The sequence below is a fragment of the Triticum dicoccoides genome, chromosome 4B (genome assembly GCF_002162155.2).
Source record: "Triticum dicoccoides isolate Atlit2015 ecotype Zavitan chromosome 4B, WEW_v2.0, whole genome shotgun sequence".
NCBI lineage: Eukaryota > Viridiplantae > Streptophyta > Magnoliopsida > Poales > Poaceae > Triticum > Triticum dicoccoides.
This window is the reverse complement of record NC_041387.1, coordinates 395,853,542-395,874,920: the sequence shown is the minus strand read 5'-3', so window position 1 is coordinate 395,874,920 and position 21,379 is coordinate 395,853,542. Positions and strand designations below refer to the sequence as shown.

Here is a 21,379-nt window from a genome sequence, read left to right as displayed (position 1 = left end):
CCCCGGACTCCCCGGCCTCCTCCCTCGTCCCCGGAGACCGCCCGACCTCGCCGGAGTCCGGCCCGAGCCCGGCCCGCCTCGTAATCCGCGCCCCCAGATCCAGATCCGAATATGAGGTTGACCCCGAATTTTTGCTAAGTCCCCGAGTATTTTTGACATTTTCATGCCATGTTTGACCTGTCATATCTCGGCATCCGTAGCTCCGTTTTGTGCGTGTAATATGTCAAATTGTTCGCCTCAACGAGTACATCATTTCATTCCATTGTATAATATTCATTTGAGGTCATCTTGATGCCGGAATCATCGTTGCAAGAGTGCTTCATAATGTTTTCTGTTGTCTGTTAACAGAACGAGCTCATTTGTCATTTTTGCCATGATTGATGTGTGCATCCTATGAGGTTGATGTCTACATGTGTTTTGATCTATGCTATGTCTTCTTTAAATAGGTGCTTACCATGTATTTTTGTGATCAATGTGGTGACTAGCACAAGCATGCAAACTAGGCATCATGATGTTGGTGATTTTAGTCCCTGTTCTGCTGTTATTTTGATGCCATGTAAACTTGTTGCTACAGAGAGATCCATGCATATTTTGAGATACTTCAGTAAGGGTGTTTTGAACATGTGGTTGTTGTCTATCCATTAATGCCCTTGGTTGCAATTATGGATTAGTCTAGCATGTCATTTTCGTGCTCTACTTTTGCTTCAAAATGTTTCCTGGCAGATTGTTTACATGTTATTCAACTTTGCCAAGGTTGTTGTAGTTGATCCTTGCATGCTATGAACTTGTTCTTGCCTTGGTTTGTTTCATAAACATGTCTTCTTGATGATGCTATGCTTATCTTGTCATGCAATGACTTGTGGTGAGTGAATCAAGCTTGTTAAGTAGGGTATTTGCTGTTGCTGTTTTGCTAGGCTGAATCTGTTATTTCGTGATGCTATGTAAACCTGCTTCTACAAATCATTCTATGCATAATATGGAGATGTCCACTAAATATGTTTTGTTCTACATGTCTTGCTATATCCATCCATGCCCCTGGTTGCATTTATAGCTTGCTGTAACTTGTTGTTATCTTGCTCCAAAGTTGCTTGATAATGTTGTTGTCAGCCTGTTAACATCAAGTTCAGTTGTTGCCATGTGTTTTCCTAGTGTTCCATGCATCCTATGGACTTGCTCTTGCCATGCTTAGCTTCATAAACATGTCTTATTACAGTTGGGTGCCTTGCCATGCCATGTTTTGCTCTGTAGTGAGTTGCACAAGCTCACCAACATGCCTTCATAATTCTGTTTCTGCCATGTTTGAATCTGTAATATAACTTGCTATGTTTACGTGGGTGCCATCATATTTTCTGCTCCTTTTTGGCTCATGGTCAGTAAAGAACATTTGATCTATGCATTTATTAGTGTCATGCCATGCCTTTGTTTGCCATGATAAGTTCCTGTAACATATTGTTTGATAGCTCTAAACATTGCAACCTGATGTTATTTTCTGCAAAGTCTGAATTGTTATTACTTGCAATCTTACCATGTGTGTTTGAGCATGTTCTAGTGATTTCTGGAGATAGCTTAGTTTTCATGTTTTGTTATGCTTTACCTGTACATCATGCCCATGTCTTTTGTTTTCTTTTTGAGGTCCTGTAGCATGTTGTTTTGATGCTTGCAATATGCCTAGTTGCTGTTTTGGACAGCTTGTCCTTTAAACTTGTTTCATGTGTATAATCTTTCGAAAGCCGTGCCTGCGGTTATAGGCAGATGGGAATTTGTTAATGTCCGGTTGTAGATAACTTGACACCAGATCCGAATTAAAACGCATCAACCGCGTGTGTAGCCGTGATGGTCTCTTTTTGGCGGAGTCTGGGAAGTGAACACGGTCTTTGGGTTATGTTTGACGTAAGTAGGAGTTCAGGATCACTTCTTGATCATTACTAGTTGTCGACCGTTCCGCTTGCTCTCTTCTCGCTCTTATTTGCGTATGTTAGCCACCATATATGCATAGTCGCTGCTGCAGCCTCACCACTTTACCCCTTCCTTTCCCTTTAAGCTTTGCTAGTCTTGATACCCATGGTAATGGGATTGCTGAGTCCTCGTGGCTCACAGATTACTACAACAACAGTTGCAGGTACAGGTTATGCGATGATCATGACGCGAGAGCGATGCTTGCTTGCGTTGAGTTCTTCTTATGCTTCTTCTTCGATCAGGGGATAGGTTCCAGGTCGGCAGCCTGGGCTAGCAGGGTGGATGTCGTTTGAGTTTCCGTTTGTGTTTCATCCGTAGTTGGATGATGCTCTTATGTATTGTGATGTTGTATTCGTGGCATTGTATGCCTCTTGTATGTATCCCCATCTATTATGTAATGTTGATGTAATGATATCCACCTTGCAAAAGCGTTTCAATATGCGGGTCTATCCTTGGTGGGACCTTCGAGTTCCTTTTGGATAGGGTCGCATATTGGGCGTGACATTCTTCCTCCTATATATACCCACGTACCCTGAAACCATCGAGGGGCACCATGAAAAACTATTTCCACCGCCGTAACCTTCTATATCCGCGAGATCCCATCTTGGAGCCTTCGTCGGCGCTCCGCCGGAGGGGGAATCGACCACGGAGGGCCTCTACATCATCTCCAAGGCCTCTCCGATGAGTTGTGAGTAGTTTACCATAGACCTTCACGTCCATAGTTATTAGCTAGATGGCTTCTTCTCTCTCTTTGAATGTCAATACAAAGTTCACCTTGATATTCTTGGAGATCTATTTGATGTAACTCTTTTTGCGGTGTGTTTGTCGAGATCCGATGAATTGTGGGTTTATGATCAACTTTATCTATGAGAAATATTTGAATCCCCTCTGAATTCTTTTATGTGTGATTAAGTTATCTTTGCAAGTCTCTTCGAATTATCAGTTTGGTTTGGCCTACTAGATTGATCTTTCTTGCAATGGGAGAAGTGCTTAGCTTTGGGTTCAATCTTGCGATGTCCTTTCCCAGTGACAGCAGGGGCAGCAAGGCACGTATTGTATTGTTGCCATCGAGGATAAAAAGACGGGGTTTATATCATATTGCATGAGTTTATCCCTATACATCATGTCATCTTTCTTAATGTGTTACTCTGTTCTTCATGAACTTAATACTCTAGATGCAGGAAGGAGTTGGTCGATGTGTGGAGTAATAGTAGTAGATGCAGGCAGGAGTTGGTCTACTTGTCACGGACGTGATGCCTATATACATGATCATGCCTAGATAATCTCATAATTATTCGCTTTTCTATCAATTGCTCGACAGTAATTTGTTCACCCACCGTAATACTTATGCTATCTTGAGAGAAGCCACTAGTGAAACCTATGGCCCCCGGGTCTATCTTTTATCATATAAGTTTTCCATCTACTTTTATTTGTATCTTTACTTTTCCAATCTATATCATAAAAATACCAAAAATATTTATCTTATCATATTATCTCTATCAGATCTCACTTTCGCAAGTGGCCGTGAAGGGATTGACAACCCCTTTATTGCGTTGGTTGCAAGGTTCTTGTTTGTTTGTGTAGGTGCATTGAACTTTTGAGGAGCCTTCTACTGGATTGATACCTTGGTTCCCAAAAACTGAGGGAAATACTTACGCTACTTTGCTGCATCACCCTTTCCTCTTCAAGGAAAACCAACGCAAGCTCAAGACGTTGCAGGACCCCCTGTTGCAATATCGGTGGCCTTCATCTTCGCCCAATACGTCTTCACACGGTCAAGGGACATCCGTGCACCTTCTTGCAAGTTGACCGCTTGACAGCGTCGATATGCGACATCGCACAAACAAGTTGCTGCACTAAACCAAAATAACTATTCGCAGTTGGTCCCCCAGGCCATAGCCGGTCCACGATAGCCTTCATGGCAAGTCCGGATATCCTGTGGAGGTCGGCCCATTCGGCCATCTGCTCATTCAACAGCAGTGGACGCCTTGGCATGCTAAACTGCGACCAGAAAAGCCGTTTCGCTTCATGGCCTTCTTGGGCCTGGAAAAACTGTGTCGCATCAGAAGTACTCTTCGACAAGTCCAAATATGCATCCGGAGAACTCCATATTTGATCAAGCAGGGCATACTTCGGATCGCTGAACTTAGTTTGTAATAAAAAGGGCTCCCCAGCCACGATCTTCCCGGCTTGCCGGATCTCCTCCCGTGCCGCTCTGGCCTCTGACTGGGTTTCTTTTGCCGCTTGTAAGGCCTTCTCAAGGTCAGCTGCTTTTTCTTTGGTCTCTTTCTCGAGAAGTGCATATTGGCTAGCAGCATCCCTTAGCTCAAGCGCCATGTTGGATATTTTCTCCTCACTCAGGCGATGAGCAGCCTGTTCAGCTTTTAATTCACCAACTGCCTTCTTGGTAGCCGCGTTGCTTATCTTGGCTTGCTCCTTGGCCCGGGCAAGCTCAGCCCGAAGGGTCTCCACAGCAGCAACACCATCTACAGTCAAGCATACTATAAATTCCAGCATCATGCTCCTATTTATACTCATTGACCGCCCAGAAGACATACCTTGCGCCTCATCAAGCCGCTTGTTCACGAGCGTGATGTCATCATCCGCCACATCAAGTTGTCACTTTAGTTCGACAAATTGGGCAGCCAGGGCAGTGGCCAGGGCTGCAGCCGCCTATGTACAAATTAGCAAAATTATTACTTGAGCATATTTATCTTTTGATCCTCTGATCTATCTATACACAGTGCACATTGCATTTATAGTACAAAACAAGAGGCTACATTACGTACCTCAAAGCCTCTTAGCAGGCTCATAAAGGCTTCATTCAATCCGCTTTTTGCGGACGAAATTCTCTCAATCGCCGTACCCATTAAGGTACGATGTTCCTCTGAGATAGGTGCGTGCCGCAGAAGACCCGTCCATATGTCCGGCTGTATATCGGATGGTACGGGACTTTTGTTGTTGGTCTCTCCAGGAGCCGAACACCCTGGACCTCGGGTAGCCGAAGAGTCATCTTCCGGCCTGGCGCTCCTTTGCGGGTCGGGAGAGATCCTCCGGGACGACACCTCGGGGTCGTCCGCCTTATGGGGCGGGGAAGTATGAGGCGGCGTTTCACTCTCCATCATCTCCGAAAGAAGATCCCCCGAGGACGAAGATTGTTGAGGGAGGCTATAGGCCGAACTGCAAAACATACATTTCAAAATATTACTCTTACAAACGGGAAAAGAACGGGGTATGCTTATTAAACACCTTTGTTCACTTACGGTTCGGCTAAAGGCTGGCCCCCTTGTGGGCACTGTGCGGCAATATCGCCTCCTGAATTCGGGCCCCCTGATAGGGATTTCTTCCCTCGCTTGGAAGCCTCTGCCTTCAGGTCTTTGGGAGCGGTTCTTTTCTTCCCGTGGGGGGAGGGAATGTTAGATTCCCCTCCCCGTTCACACTCCGACACGGGAGTTCCGATTTCCTCGGATACGGTGCGTGACGCACCTCCGGTATGAAGGCTGCTTTGGGCCTCTTCACTCCTCTCCTTTTCTTCCCTCAACGGAACTTGATAGGATGTCGGAGCCAGCATCCTGGTTAACACTGGGTCCGCTGAGTTTTCGGGAAGAGGGGCAGAACATCTGATCCTCTCCGCCTTCTTTACCCAGTCCTGGCAGAGTATGGTCTTCTCAGTTTTGTTATGAGAAACTTAAACTAAAAATGTGTTCGGAAATTGGGTACTTACCAGGGAATCCAGATGGTTGCAGTCGAGGCCTGCGTCCTCTGTGGTGTCTGAACACCTTCTTCATGACTCGAAGACTAATTCATACATCCCTTCGAGCGTTGTGCCGAAGAAGCGTTGAATGGTTCGCGGTCCTTCTGGATTGAATTCCCACATACGGAGAGGTCGGCGCTGGCATGGCAGGACCCGACGAACTAGCATAACTTGAATTACCTTGACAAGGTCAATGTCCTTCTTAATAAGGTCTCGAATGCGGCTTTGCAGTATTTGAACTTCATCTAGCAATCCCCAGTCCAGCCCCTTGGTGATCCACGATGCAAGTTGTGGCAGAGGGCCGGATCGGAAGGCGGGTGAAGCCACCCACTTGGTACCGTGAGGCTCCATGATATAAAACCACTCCCGTTGCCATAGGCCGGAAGTTGCGGTGAAGGAACCCTTTGTCCAGACGACATCGGCCGATTTGCTTATCAGAGCACCTCCGCACTCTGTGTGTCTCCCGTCTATTATCCTCGGCCTTACATCGACGGTCTTGAGCCACAAGCCGAAGTGTGGAGAGATACGGAGGAAAGCCTCACATACGATAATAAATGATGAGATGTGAAGGAGTGAGTCCGGAGCTAGATCATGGAAATCTAGTCCGTAGTAAAACATGAGCCCTCGAACGAAGGGATTGAGGGACAAATCTAGCCCCTGAAGGAAGTGAGGGATAAATACGACCCTCTCATTAGGCCTAGGAGTAGGGATAACCTGCCCTGGTGCAAGAAGCCTGTGAAGGATTTTTGCGGTCAAGTACCTCGCCTCCCTGAGCTTCGTGATATCCTCCTCGATGACAGAGGAAGCCATCCACCGGCCTTGAAAGCTGGATTCGGACATGGACTGAGGTTCGAAGCGACTGGTTAAGCCTTGGGTGTTGGAACTCGAGGTGAGAGGAGGAGGGAGTAGCGTAGAGGGGAAAGGCAGGTCTCGGCATCCTTATAAAGATGACGAATATCAAACGTCTCCTACGTGGCCTTAAAACATGCCTATTCCCAAGGAATCACACCAACGGGACGGTTGGGTTACCTACACCCGTGTTGATGACAATCCCGCAATAAGGGGACACGATCTCCACTTCGACAAGACGTGCCAATAAAACTGTCTCGCGAAGCATGGAGCAGCAGGCCGAAAAAACGATTCGAAATAATGGTTGGACGATGACGTAATGTCGTATTGTAAAAGCTGTTAGCGGATGAGACTCGTGAAAACATTATGCTCTCCACGGTGGTATATGGAATTTTTTTTGCAGAGCCGGACACGATTCTTATGTTCAAGATCTACTTTGTAGTAATCGGAGAAGGAACACGCCTTGCAATGTTGAAGACAATCTGCGCGCCGGACTCATCATCATTGAAGCCTGGTTCAGGGGCTATTGAGGGAGTCCGGGATTAAGGTGTCCTCGGACAGCCGGACTATATGTATATGCCGAACAGTTGGGCTATGAAGATACAAGATAGAAGACTTCATCCCGTGTCCGGATGGGACTCTCCTTTGCGTGGAAGGCAAGCTTGGTGATTCGGATATGAAGATTCCTTTCTCTGTAACCGACTTTGTGTAACACTAGCCCCCTCCGGTGTCTATATAAACCAGAGGGTTTAGTCCGTAGGACAAAAACAATCCTAACCATAGGCTAGCTTCTAGGGTTTAGCCTCTACGATCTCGTGGTAGATCAACTCTTGTAATACTCATATCATCAAGATCAATCAAGTAGGAAGTAGGGTATTACCTCCATTGAGAGGGCCCGAACCTGGGTAAACATTGTGTCCCCCGCCTCCTGTTACCATTAGCCTTAGACGCACAGTTCGGGGCCCCCTACCCGAGATCCATCGGTTTTGACACCGACACACCCCTTTCCTTCCCTTCCCCCTCTTCCTTCCTTCTTCCCCCTCTTCCTTAGGTGGGAACCTACTAGGACTTGGAGTCCTAGTAGGATTCCCCTCTCCTGGTGCGCCCTAGGAGGGTCAGCCGGCCTCCCCTCCCCTCCTTTATATACGGGGGCAGGGGGCACCCTAGAGCACACAAGTTTATCTTAACCATGTGTGGTGCCCCCCTCCACAGTTACACACCTCGGTCATATCGTCGGAGTGCTTAGGCGAAGCCCTGTGCTGGTAACTTCATCGTCACTGTCACCATGCCATCGTGCTGACGGAACTCTCTCTCGACCTCAACTGGATCAAGAGTTCGAGGGACGTCATCGAGCTGAACGTTTGCTGATCGCGGAGGTGTCGTACATTCGGTACTTGGATCAGTTGGATCGCAAAGACATTCGACTACATCAACAGCGTTACTAAACGCTTCCGCTTTCGGTCTACAAGGGTACATGGACACACTCTCCCCGCTCGTTGTTATGCTTCTCCTGGATAGATCATGCATGATCGTAGGAATTTTTTTGAAATACTACATTCCCCAACAGATAGGACTATGCATTGGAGGGCAAGAGTGACAAAAGCTTCTTCCTACCATACAAATTGATTCATACCGGATTGAAGGGGGGCCAATATATCTTAATGCTATGATTGGGTTTTACCTTAATTGGTAGTTACGGATGCTTTCTAATAGTTCCAATCATAAGTGCATAGAATTCCAAGTAAGGGATGACATGCTAGTAGTGACCTCTCCCAAATAAAAACTTTCTATCGGTCTAGTAGCTTAGCCAATTGCTTATGGACAATTCCGCAAATCCTACCACCACTTTTCCACACTCGCTAAACTAAGCTAATTGTACTTTTATTAAAACAGCCCCTAACTTTTATGTTCACGTTCTTTATTATCTTGCAAACCTATCCGTTTACATCTACAAAGTACTTCTAGTTTTATTCTTGTTCTACGTAAAGCGAACGTTAAGTGTGCGTAGAGTTGTATCGGTGGTCGATAGAACTTGAAGGGAATATCAATTCTACCTTTAGCTCCTCGTTGGGTTCGACACTCTTACTTATCGAGAAAGGCTAAAACTTATCGAGAAAGGATATAATTAATCCCCTATACTTGTGGGTTATCAGGAACCAAGAGACGTTCATAGATGAAACATAAAGAACAGAGGAAGCTCAACATATCACAGGGATTTACTACTCTCAGAGGGATGATTTACTAGAATTTAGGAATTACAAGGAAAGCTTATGTCAGCCAGAACATGGCAGCGACTATGGTTCAACCCTAATACAAGAGATAGGATACTCCTGCCATTCGGCTTACACAATCTTATATATCCAGCAACACTAGACTAGGGAGAAAGGAGATAAACAGTAGATGCTTGTGATCCCTTGGATCTATGACGTACGGTACCCAGTCAACAGCCGTAGTGAATAGGTACCTGTGAGTTGTGGGTGAATAGTAAAACCGTCCAATTTTTTAGTAATCTTCAGAAAGAGCTTCAGGGAAGGAGATGGCTTCAGGTAATGGGTCCTGACACAACCCTTCCCGCGCAATGGAGGAAAGAGAGATAAGTTTGTCCGACCACCGCACCTCCGACCCATCCTCCGTGTCATCACCAATGTGGTCAAATTAGTACCTCCAAGGAGATGAGAGGGGATGCGGCACGGGGATGAGGAGAGAAGAGTGGGCGGCGGTAGCAGTTCGCCTAGGTGGTGACTCATGAGAGAGAGGAAAGGTCAAGAAGCAAGCAAACATTTTTTTCTTCTTTCCTTTGACCTGACCGGTCGGGGTAACTAGGCTTACTGCGGGACAAAGGCCCAATGCACCACAGGGCTCCGATTTTTCCACCAGAGTAGCAGCACAACCATCCAACAATCAGGAATGACTGGGACATGCGATCTGAGGACCAAAATTGCTTAGTGCATAAGAGCATCTACAACCGGACATGGCAAGTCTCAACCCTCAAATGCCCGCGGACGCGACTAGTGACCAGTCACGCTTCAAATTTGCTACTCTGTATCCGAATCTCTCATATTTCAATCCTAGATCCATACAAAGCATGCAACAGAAATCCTACGTACTACATACTATGTACTATCCTAGCTAATCTTCGTCGTCGGATATGTCCACGACGTCGGTGCCGGGCGTCGGGTGGACGGGCGTGTAGGAGGGCTCTGGCTCCTCCTCCTCCTCCTCGACCACATCCATGTAGGAGAGCATCTCCTCCTCCTTTGCGGCATGCTCCGCCTCCATCTCCTTCAGACGACGACGTCTGGTCACCGCATCCGACTCAAAGTGGTGGGAATCGAGGATGGCCTGCTGCTCCGCCTACAGATCCGCGTCCCCAGCATCCTCCACATCCTCCTCCTCCTCCTTATCCTTCCTCCTCCTCCAACTTCTCCGGATCCACTACATTCGGAGGTAGCCCCGCGGCGATTCGAGCTTCGTGCCTTGCCTGGATCTGCTCAAGGAGCTGCAGCCGATGCTCCGGCATTAGAAATGGGTAGCTCCTCACCCGGCAGCGTGGGCGCATGGCTACTAGTGGCGGTGGATTAGGAGTGGAAAGTGGTGGTGGTGGCGGACGGGAGGAGGAAAATGTGGAAGGGTAGGGTTTCGGTGTCGGTGGTCGGCTTAAATAGTCGGGTTAGGCACTACGCGGCCCGCCGGAGCGGCGCCACACGGCGACATCGGTCCAACGAAGGAGACGAGCTTCGGACCGCCGGGTTTCTGATACGTCTCCGTCATATCTACTTTTCCTAATGCTTTTGATCCTGTTTTGGATTCTAATTTGCATCATTTGAATGAAACTATTTCGGACTGACGTTGTTTTCAGCAGAACTACCACGACGTTGGTTTTGTGCAGAAATAAAAGTTCTTGGAATGGAACGATCCTTTTTGGAGAATTATTTTACAATAAAAGAAAAATACTAGAGCCAAGACCCACCGGAGGGGCCCCTGGCTGGGCACAAGACACCAGGGTGCCCCCCTCTGGCGCGCCCTAGTGGGTTGTCCCCACCTCGTGGCCCCGTAGACCCTAATTCTGATGCTATAAAATCCTATTTTTGAAGAAAAATGAGGAAAAAAGTTTCATCACGTTTCACGATATGGAGCTGCCGCCACCTCCTGTTCTTCATCGGGAGGCCAGCTCTAGAGCCCGTTTGGGGCTCCGAAGAGGGAATCTTCGGTTTTCATCATCACCAATCCTTGTTCATCACCAATTCTATGATGCTCCCCACCGGGAGTGAGTAATTCCTTTGTAGGCTCGTTGGTCGATGAGGAGTTGGATGAGATTCATCATGTAATCGAGTTAGTTTTGTTAGGGCTTGATCCCTAGTATCCACTATATTCTGAGATTGATGGTGTTATGACTTTGCCATGCTTAATGCTTGTCACTAGGGCACGAGTGTCATGATTCCAGATCTGAACCGTTTATCTTTTCACCATTATATCGATGTTCTAAATCCAATCTTGCAAGTCATATTTACCTATTACGCGTTATGATCTGTAAACCCTAGGGTGACAGTGATTGGGATACTTTCCGGTGATGATCGTAGTTTGAGGAGTTCATGTATTCTTTTTTTGAGAGTACGCCAAAGGCGTACCTTAGCTTTATAGACGGAAGAGAGATAATTACAAGAGTTCTTTTACAAATGCAGGCCTCACACACGGCGAGCCTACCCACCCCTACTCCACACCACCTAGCTGACTACTCACGACTCGGTTGGACTCCACCCCTTCTTGCAATCGCCCAAAGGTGTCGCTCTCTCATGATGGACTGAAACGTGCCTCGCTCATTACAATTATCATTTCTTCCGAACACTCTCCCATTCCTTTGCTTCCAAATGCACCAACACACGAGCATCACCATAGCATCAAAGTCCTTGCGGTGTGCTTTTGTGACCTGCTTCTGAGCCGAGTTCCACCAGTCCTGGAGCGATTCTTGTCCCGTAGGCATGAACGACAAATTAGTCTCCGTCTCCACGAAACAAAGGTGCCAAACCTGCCTGGCGAACACACATTGCATCAGGATGTGTTCTATTGTGTCCTCTTCCTGGTCGCAAAGATAGCATGGCGATATCACATCTTGCAACCCGTGACGCACGCGCCGGTCAGACGTCCAGAGCCTATGCAGTATGGCGAGCCACATGAAGATTTGCACCCTAGCGGCGTCCAGCACTTCCATATTGCTGCTGCCGACTGGAACCTGATCCCCCCTTCGCACATCATCTTATAAGCCGATGCTGCCGTGTAAATTCCAGTGGTGCTCCATGCCCAGATCGGTCTATCCTCCACCTCCTGGGTCAACTGTACTTCTAACCAAGCCTCCCATAACCTAATGAATTGGGTCAGGCCTTAGGAATTCATGTATTCACTATGAGTGAATGCTTTGTTCCGGTTCTCTATTAAAAGGAGGCCTTGATATCCCTTAGTTACCTTATGGACTCCGTTGCCACGGAAGGGTAGGATAAAAGATGTCATGCAAGTTTATTTCATAAGCACGTATATTTATGAACTAGAACTAGTTTTGTATCGCCCTAGGTTATGACTGTTATATGATGAATATCATCCAACGAATTCACCCGGTCCAATGCCTACGAATTTTCCACATATTGCTTTTGCTAAGTTACTATTGCCGCTCCTACTGTTACCACTGCTATCAAAATCACCATATTACTGTGCTACCGATCACTTCACGGCAGATATTTAATCTCCAGGTGCCATCATCCCGGGCTTTTGAGGCGGGTTTGTGGCATCCGGCTGCAGATGCTCTGAGAGGGTTGAAAAAAAACTCGAAGAGCACCGCTTGTTAGAGCCGAGGCTCGAACCCGGGTGGGCTGGCAGCTACCCCAGCTGCCCAGCCAATGGGTCGACGCCCCGTCCTCGAGTGTCTCGTTTTTTTCTTTTTTGAGGGATCGAGTGTCTCGGTTTTACTGTACTAAAAAAAGGGCCATTTGCATTTCTGTCCCTAACTCGAACCACCTAATCAGATATACCCCTAATTCAAAAGCCCGCTCAAAAATGCCCCTCCGCCGTTATGTGCACTTATAGAAATGCCCTTCCGCTCCGTTACCATCCGGTCAAAGGCATTTGACCGTCAACGGGATGTTTTCTGGACATTTGTACCCCTCCCTCCATGTGTCCCTTACGCGTGGGACCCACTCAAAGAAAAATAAAAAGAAAAAGCTCTCTCTGTCGTCTCACTTACACGTGGGACCGAAAATAAAAAATATCAATTTCACATGGGGCCCACATATCACCCACATGTCACCTCCCATCTACACGACGGAGCTTGAACTCCGACGAGCACAGGCGCTCCGGGGTTGGCTCGGGACTGCGCGGGAGCACGCTAGGGCGAGCTGTGAACGGTCCTGGAGCAAGGCGGGGTCACGGGCTGGTCCGCAAGGGCACTGGGAGTTTGTAGAGCAGCCGGGAAGCTCGCCGGCGACAAGGTCCCGTGGCAACGGTGGAAGGCGCTAGGCACGGGCAAGCTACAGAGGGGGGGGGACTAAAGAATGTGAGCAAACACATAAGTGGCTCACTTATTTGATGAAGGCATGATCCGGGAGGCTTGGGATTCACCAGAGCGACGACCTCGTCGTCCACGGCGGACGGCGGAGCGAGGTGACGCTGACACGGTGGCTCGGGAATGAAGGGCTCCGCAGCGAGGGGTCCACAGGGTCTGTAAGCACCAGATCTCGACGAGGCAACCAAGATAGAGCATAGGGACGCGTAGCAGAGGAGATCGAGGCGCGGCAAAGCATCACCGGAGGGGGAGAAGACGACATCAACCACACTGATTTGAGGCGTTATACTTCAATTAATTCGGTGTGGAAGTCGAGGATGAACAGGCGGATCCCTTGGACAAGGCTACGGGTCGTGGGGTTCCCGTTGGCCGCCTGCATGACGAACAACACCTGGGCGGACGACCATGATTCCCGCGGACCACGTCTTTGTCGCGTGGCAGAGAGAAAAGAGGGTGCGCGGGGGAGGGGGCGTGGACCGGATCGAGGAGTCATAAGGGGTCGGAGCCGTGCAGGACCTCACCCCGGCGAGGCTACTGCTAGTTGCGTGCGCTCCCGCCGGAGTTGAGGGAGAGACAGGAAAGATTTTTTTTGGGTGGGTCCTACATGTAGGTGAGACAGGCAGAGAGAGGAGAGATAGAGCCTTTTTTTTTGTTTGAGTGGGTCCCACACGTAAGTGTCACATGGAGGGAGGGGTAGAAATGTCCAGAAAACGTCATGTTGACGGTCAAAGGCCTTTGACCGGATGGTAACGGAGCGGAAGAGCATTTCTATAAGTGCACATAACGGCGGAGGGGCATTTTTTAGCAGGCTTTCGAATTAGGGGTATATCTAATTAGGTGGTTCGAGTTAGGGACACAGATGTAAAAGACCCAAAATAAAATCTACCAGTCGCCCAGATCATGTGCATCCATCCATCTTTCATCCAGCGTCTAATATTTTCTGGGAGCATTCTCTCCTCTCGCCGCCCGTCGCCACATAGGCAGCACCACAGCGGCTAAGGCTTAGCAGCGGCTCGGTCTCGTGCGGCCAGCGCAACTGCGGCAAGAACCCTACCGCCTTGGGTTGGCTTGGCTTGGCCCTCCCCGTCCAGCTTCGACGGAAGGTGATAGCTGAGCTCTCCTCCCCCAATCCTCTAATCGTCCTTTTCGTAGTTGAAATTTAGGCTGGATGTGGTGGGGATGGGTTTGATCCCTTGCCCGTGGACTTGGGAGGGTGCGAAGATGGGGGGATTTCTTCCCAATCGGGATGGAGACGGGGAGTTTCTTTTTTTTAGCAGGGGGATGGGGGTGGTGGCGGGTCTCTCGGTTGGCATTAGCCAGGGCGGCTGTCTGCCTGTCTCGGAATTGGTTTAGAGTACAAAGTGGATTTAATTTCTTCTCTAGTGAAGAAAGACTTTCTTCGAGGGCACCTATCTACTTCTTTCCGAACTGTTTCAGAGTAATATAGTATTGTTACTCTTTGATTTCAGTGTGCAAGTTAACGTTTGTGTTGCTAACACACACAAAAAAACGTTTGTGTTGCTTCACTTCTCTGCATGCCACAGGTACTAACAATTGTAATCTAGCTGCACTTCATCACAAATTCAATGGCAGATCGCTGGCTGGAGCTGCCCAATCTGGCCCTGCAAGTGGTGGGAATCTTACCGGAGGTCCAGAGGCCTAGCAGCATGGTCCCTCGCTGCCAGAAGGTGGCTTACACGGCCGTTTCCCTCCTCATCTACCTTGTCGGCAGCCAACTGCCTGTGTATGGATATGGAGTCCGTTCTCCATCGGTTGCTGACTCTACTGGGTTGACATGCCCGACTGCAACTCCGTCATGTCTGCTGGGATCATGCCCCTCGTTCTGTCTGAGGCGGTGCTTCATTTCCTGCTGTGGTGTAAGGTTCTTAGAGCAAACAATCCTGAGGACCGGATGCTCCTGTAAGTACTGCTAATATAAGTCTCTTCTCCATTCAGTCAAAATTCAAAAACTGACAATTTGACAATTTGTGTAAGCATAATACAGTAGACTTTAATCTTCAAAGTTCTATTTTGGGGGTCCTGTTGATGCTTTTATGACCAGATGTAGTATTCAGTTTTTTTTCCTCATCTTTTCTCCATATATAAGTCTAATGATTATATCAATTATTCTCAGGAGTCGGGTGCAGAAGTTGGTTGGGATAATTTTTGCCGCTGATTTCTCAGTCTGCAGGGTGCTAATCTCACCTATCTTGGGCAAACTGACCTTAGGGCAGTCAATTCTGATCGTGCTTCAGCATTTCTTTGGAAGTGTCATCGTCATTTATCTTGATGATCTCCTTAAAAAGGGATATGGGTTTCTTTCGAGTATCCCCTTGTTCAGTGCCACCGACATTTGGTAAGACCGAAATCCTACAACTATGCTCCATTCGTTTTTTGTAGGGCATTATGAAGTAAGAAGCCGAAGTTTGATTGACTGTACAATTTTATGCATGTTGAATGGCCAAAAAGTTTTAATCAATAAATGCATTTTACACGGTACTTTTAATGGGTTACTGATATCATAACAGTAAATAATATAGTGCAGTAGAAATTAACAGTTAAATGTATAGAAACTCCTGCCAATTAAACTTAGTGCTAAACAATGAGCAGAGGGAGTTCTTAAGAAGAAAGAACCATCAATATTCTATTTCACTTCCTGTATCAAGCCCATCAACATGAATGCATTGTTTGGCAGTCCTTTGAAATACTAAAATTTCAGAAATTACAACTTTTGAATATGCAGTTGTTGCAGTGACCCAAAACCTTTACTGTGAAAAACCCATGTTTCCGTCTGATACAGCTATAACACTTCATATTAGTAATGGAAATTTGTTACGGTTATTAACAATTAATATAGTGCAGTAGACTGTTTGTCTTGTTAATTTTTCTAAAGAATATTCGGTGTGCAAAGATGCCCACAAAATTGAAGAGTTGCACTACTTGTTTATCATCATTCCTTGTTTGGATTAGCAATTTACATTAACACAAAGTTGAATCCATATCACAATTTATGGATTAGACTGGCATAATAATCTAATAATATATGGGGTAAGATAAGCAAAGTTCACTTGTTGATCACCCAAGTCAAGATTAGTTGAAACATTTGATGGTTTTGATTGAAGGAAAAAGAATTAAAGGTGTTTAAATGAAAGTTTAACTGATTGACCCTGGCACAATAACAACTAGTCAGCTATGTTTCATTTTCCCTTTTGAAGGGTCTACAAATATTAGCACTGAATGCACTGGCACTGGCAGACTATATGCTTTTCCTGTCAAATTGATTCAACTGGAAAACAATGCTTGATGGTAGTGGTTTAAACCTTAGGCATTGCGATTTAAACCTTGACGGTTGGAGTCATACTGTCACGACTCCATCTCTCCAGCAAGATCTGGTCTTGATAAGCAATTACTCCCTCCGTCCGCGAATAAGTGTACATCTAGCTTTTGTTCTAAGTCAAAGTTTTAAAATTTTGACCAACTTTATAAAAAATAGTAGTAACATATATGACATCAAATTGATATATTATGAAAGTACATTTCAAAACGAATCTAGTGATACTAATTTGGTGCCATAAATGCTTTTACTCTTTCCTAGAAATTTGGTCAAAGTATTAAAACTTTGACTTAAGACAAAAGCTAGATGTACACTTATTCGCGGACGGAAGGAGTAAGTGAATTAGCCTAAGCAATAATACATACATGTCCTGTAGTTATATTAACTCAAAGTTAATGGGCCATATGTTTCATTTGTGCAGTACAAGTATTTTCTGGAAAGCTTTTAGCCCCTGTATCATAAAGCTATACGGTGGGCAGCATGGTGATCAACATGGGGAAGCTCTCACTTCCTCCCTTATTCATCGATTCGTTGGTAATGGAAACTACAAATTGTCTTCGATGCATAAGGTGTACGGATGTCGAGACCTCCCGGAGATGGCTAGTGTGCTTTCCACGTGCGCCTTCTTTCTACTCGTCCTCAGCCTGCAAGGCTTCCATGCCACGTTGCCACTGAGATCCAGTGAGGTGCCTAGTATGCAAATGAACTATGCCATCAAGCTTTCCTACCTGTCCTTTGCACCCCTACTCTTCCAGGATGTAATGGCCATATTCCTATACATCATCTCAGAGGTACCAGCCACATCACTGTAGAATACTCTCAGTTGCCAAAACTATTAATATGTGATTTTTTTTGCATATGATTGCATGACGCACATGCACATGGAATATTTGCCATGGATCAGCTCTATTTGTTTCCAAAAAATATTTTTAATGCAGTATTTTTTTACTAAAGCTTGTGGCGTCAATATATTGTTCTCACTCTGGTTTTTAATTGATGACATTAGGACAACACTTTCAGTTCATTTTTTATCTAAAAATGTATCCTGACGCCATTACTTAAAAACCTGAGGGAGCATTGAATTTCAGAAATGCCAAAAAGGAAAGTATATATACTACTACTACTACTATTACTACTATTATTATTATTATTATTATTACTATTACTATTACTATTATTACTATTACTATTATTATTATTATTATTATTATTATTATCACATTATGCTTTTGTTTCATACCGAGTAAATTTGGTGAAAATGCCAAAAAAAGTAATATGCTTTATGTCCTTTTGGAATACTATTATGCAGTTGCTGTACGTGAAGTTTGGTGAAAAGAACAAGGTGGTCATTTTGCTGGGCAAATGGAAGAAATCCAGATATTTTGGGCAAGCAGTCCAGTCAGTGGCTTAGCCTACTACGTTACTACACCACCAACGTTAGTATGCACCCATATTCACTTTTTCTAAAAGAAAGCATTGTGGGCGATGAGATAGAAAAATAGTCGGAACTAGTAGACTATCCATTGATACTTTTGAATTGAAAGTTTTACTGACATGTAAAATGTTTCCTCCTGGAATTGAAGCTTGGCTGAAGTAGGAAGACACCCATTCCTCACACTGGTTTATGCGCTGTGGCAGCTTCTGGGGTGTGGCCTTACGTCATTTTCCCTTTTCAGTGTTTGTTCACATTCAGAGCTGTACGTTGGCAGGTTGCTTGGGGTAAGTGAATCTAAAATTACCAGGAGACTGGAGAGCATGCATCTATCTCTCAGTAGTAGCACTAGCTAGAAAACGTTCTTATATTATGGGACGGAGGGAGTACTTACTAGTAATCTTACTTGTCGCTCTTGTGTTCCTACAGGAGCGACGAAATGTAACAGTCGCCCATCCGGACTCTGTTCCTCTGCAGCTATGGAGGTGCTATGTAGGCAAGGCAGCGTTTCTTGTAGGACTCTGCATTGGTGCACTTACGCTTCTGGCAGGCCTTGCTGGCGTGGTCGGCTCTGGCACCGGGATCATGTTCGCCCTCACTGTCTTGTACTCGTGCTTGGAAGAGACCAGTTATAGAGGAGGGCCAGCTGGTGCCTTTGGTTTCTAAGAGTATGATAGGATCCACGAACGCCTCAGTTTCAGTCTGGTGTTGTTTGAGTTAGTGTTGTTATAGTGTTATATAACGTTACTGGTCTTCCCTCTCACGATTATCACAGATAGACTAGAGATACTAGAATGCCCGTGAGTTGCTACGGGCTTTTTAAAAAATTTAAGGGTGCGTTTGGAAGCCAAAGTATTTTTGTGGTTTTCTGGAATACTGTGGTTTCTGGAAAAAACTTTGGTATTTAATACTTTGAGTCGTTTGGATGAAAAAAATATTGCAGTTCAACAAACCGTGGTATCTCTAAAACTGTGGTATTTTTGTTGTATATAAAAAAGAGGCCCTAACCTCTTCTTTTAAAACCGAGAAAGCGCTGGCTGCTTGGTCTCTCTTGTGTCCAACTTCTGGCCATCAACGCCTGTGATGCGGCGGACGTACACGTACACGAGCTGCAAACTTCGACCTTCAGTACCATGTGTTAAATATCTCGGTCTTTGATTGATTACAAGAAATAACTCTACTACAGATCATATCATCTAGGAGAACATGCTCGTGCAAGGCTGAATGCATACGGTGCCTATTAGTACAAGCTGATCCTTAAGTGTAGCTGAATATGCATACAACAACGTAACAGTCGATGCAAACCAAAGAAAACTGAGAAAAACTGCCACTTGCCAAACACCTCGCAGTTTTACCAAAACTGAGAAAACTATGATTTTTACAGACGGAAGTATTTATTGCTCATGCATTGAAATACTTAGGTTTTGGAATACCATGGTTCGAAAAAAACGTTGTTGCCAAACTAGGCCTAATGGTTGCATATATAAACATAATCCTAAAGATTTGGGACATACCCCACCTACTTTTCTTGGCTCAAAAGGATTGAGGCCCCTCCGATACGCTCAACTTCTAGGATATTTTTTCTTATAATGCCATGTTAAGATCGTTGGTGATCGTAAATGACATTTATAATTAGTTGATATTTTCAGATTCATTTTTTGTAACTGTGAGTGATTGACGGAGAGTTTCCTATAGTCTTGTATTAAAATGATCAGAATGTCAGGGCTACATGTAACAATATTTTCATAGCATCGTTGATTGCAGCTTGGAGTAAATCCGCGACGAGAAGGAAAATGAGTGGTGACAAAGGGTCTCCCTATCGAACTCCTCTTCAACTGTGAAATTGATGACTTGGCACCCCATTCAGGAGGACCGATGATTATTTTTCCAGTTCAGCCATGTATGCGATTTATCCAGTTCCGCCATAATCTCGATCATCGCAGTGTGATCAATGGTGTCAAATGCCTTGGAGAAATCTAGCTTTAGGATGAAGGACTTTTCCCTGAAAGCTTGGCACTGGTGGATGTATTCGATGAATGATCTGCAGGATTAGTTTTTGTAGACGGTTGGCCAAGAGTTTTGTGATAATCTTGATATAGCAGTTCTAGAATCATCGTCATAGAAAACAAAGCCATGAATTTAAGTGCAAAGATGTTTTTCTCCTCAACACTCGACTCTCTACATAAATGCTTGGTTCATAGTTGTCGTGCTTCATTCAGCATACCTCTGATGCTACAATGTTGTCTTCTCTAACTCCAGAATCTCCGTCAACTCTGAGGATTCTTTTATAGTGCTTCAACTAAGGATTCTTTTATAGCTGTTGTCTTATAAACTTGAAAAATCTGCTCTAACTATTGGCAGATTCTGAAGTATCAAATATATACTATTAATAATATGATGCAACAACAAAACATGTCATACAATGCTAGCAACATGGCATTTGAATATGTGTGAAGCAAGAAAAAAAATAGTGGAACAAAGATATTGTAACAAAAATATATTGATTATCACACATTAAATCCAATAGGGTAATTAGTTATCAGGAATCAAAGAGTTTATACTTGCCTCAATACAAAAATGAAAATACTAAAAGTAGAACAGAGCTCACACTTATGGAAACTTACAAACGATGTACTACTCGTTACATCACACATTCTGAGAGTTATCCAGTGTCTGTGGGCACCAAAGGAAATCGCAATACAAAAGTCAGGCCATCGCAAATCTGAGGCGATGATTTGACCACCCATGCCGCAAATCTCATGGCAGTAGTTTGACCATGTACTTAATCATGCCTACAGAGTGGAGACTCGAGTTAAACCTGCAATAAGCCAATAACAGAAGAATTTTCAGTGCCATCAAGGTGTGATCATACTGAAAATGGATGTAGCTAAAATCATTTACGGCTTCAAGATAAAAATTGTAATCTTGTTTGTAACATGCATACAAATATAAGGTTACTAAAGTTTGCTCACATAATGTTTTTTCACAGCTTCTAGTGCATAGTACTTGATTGAGTACATGACTGTTGTGGCATGCATATTACTCTAAATATTACTTGTAGCAGCATGCATATTACTCTAAATATTCTGTTGTGCAAAATGATACACACAAATCTAATAATTTAGTGAAAACAGATTTAGCCGATAGTATTTTGACCATTATTAATGTACACAAGGAACACAACTCATTGCTATAGTAGTGGAGCAGCAGCAAAAGCATCACCCAAATACTTACCATTGTGCAAGCCAACTAATGATCCAGAGAGAAATCCCAAAGAATAAAAAGCATAAAAACAAGGATACTTTCCTGAGAGATCCCACTTCTTGGTGTAAAATTTGCAACTGACAAAAATATACACAAAAAGATGGAAGATATACAAGAAGGACAGATCCTTCAAAATTGTAGTATTACTACACCTATGCATTACTAAGGTATAAGGAGTATTACAATATTAGATTTACAGAAAAACTAAATTGCAAAACATTGGGATAATTCAAAAGAGAC

At 45.0% G+C, this 21,379-nt stretch overlaps 1 protein-coding gene across 1 annotated transcript; it reads left to right on the top strand.

The window, feature by feature from the left end:
* The first annotated feature begins 14,061 nt into the window (after positions 1-14,061).
* Positions 14,062-18,801, top strand: LOC119296292 (protein transport protein Sec61 subunit alpha-like). The gene is made up of 7 exons (XM_037574694.1): positions 14,062-14,212; positions 14,654-15,029; positions 15,244-15,465; positions 16,865-17,234; positions 17,753-17,879; positions 18,027-18,162; positions 18,305-18,801. The coding sequence occupies exons 2-5, from the start codon at positions 14,905-14,907 to the stop codon at positions 17,852-17,854; spliced, it is 819 nt and encodes a 272-aa protein (XP_037430591.1). The 5' UTR covers positions 14,062-14,212; positions 14,654-14,904; the 3' UTR covers positions 17,855-17,879; positions 18,027-18,162; positions 18,305-18,801.
* Positions 18,802-21,379: the final 2,578 nt, after the last annotated feature.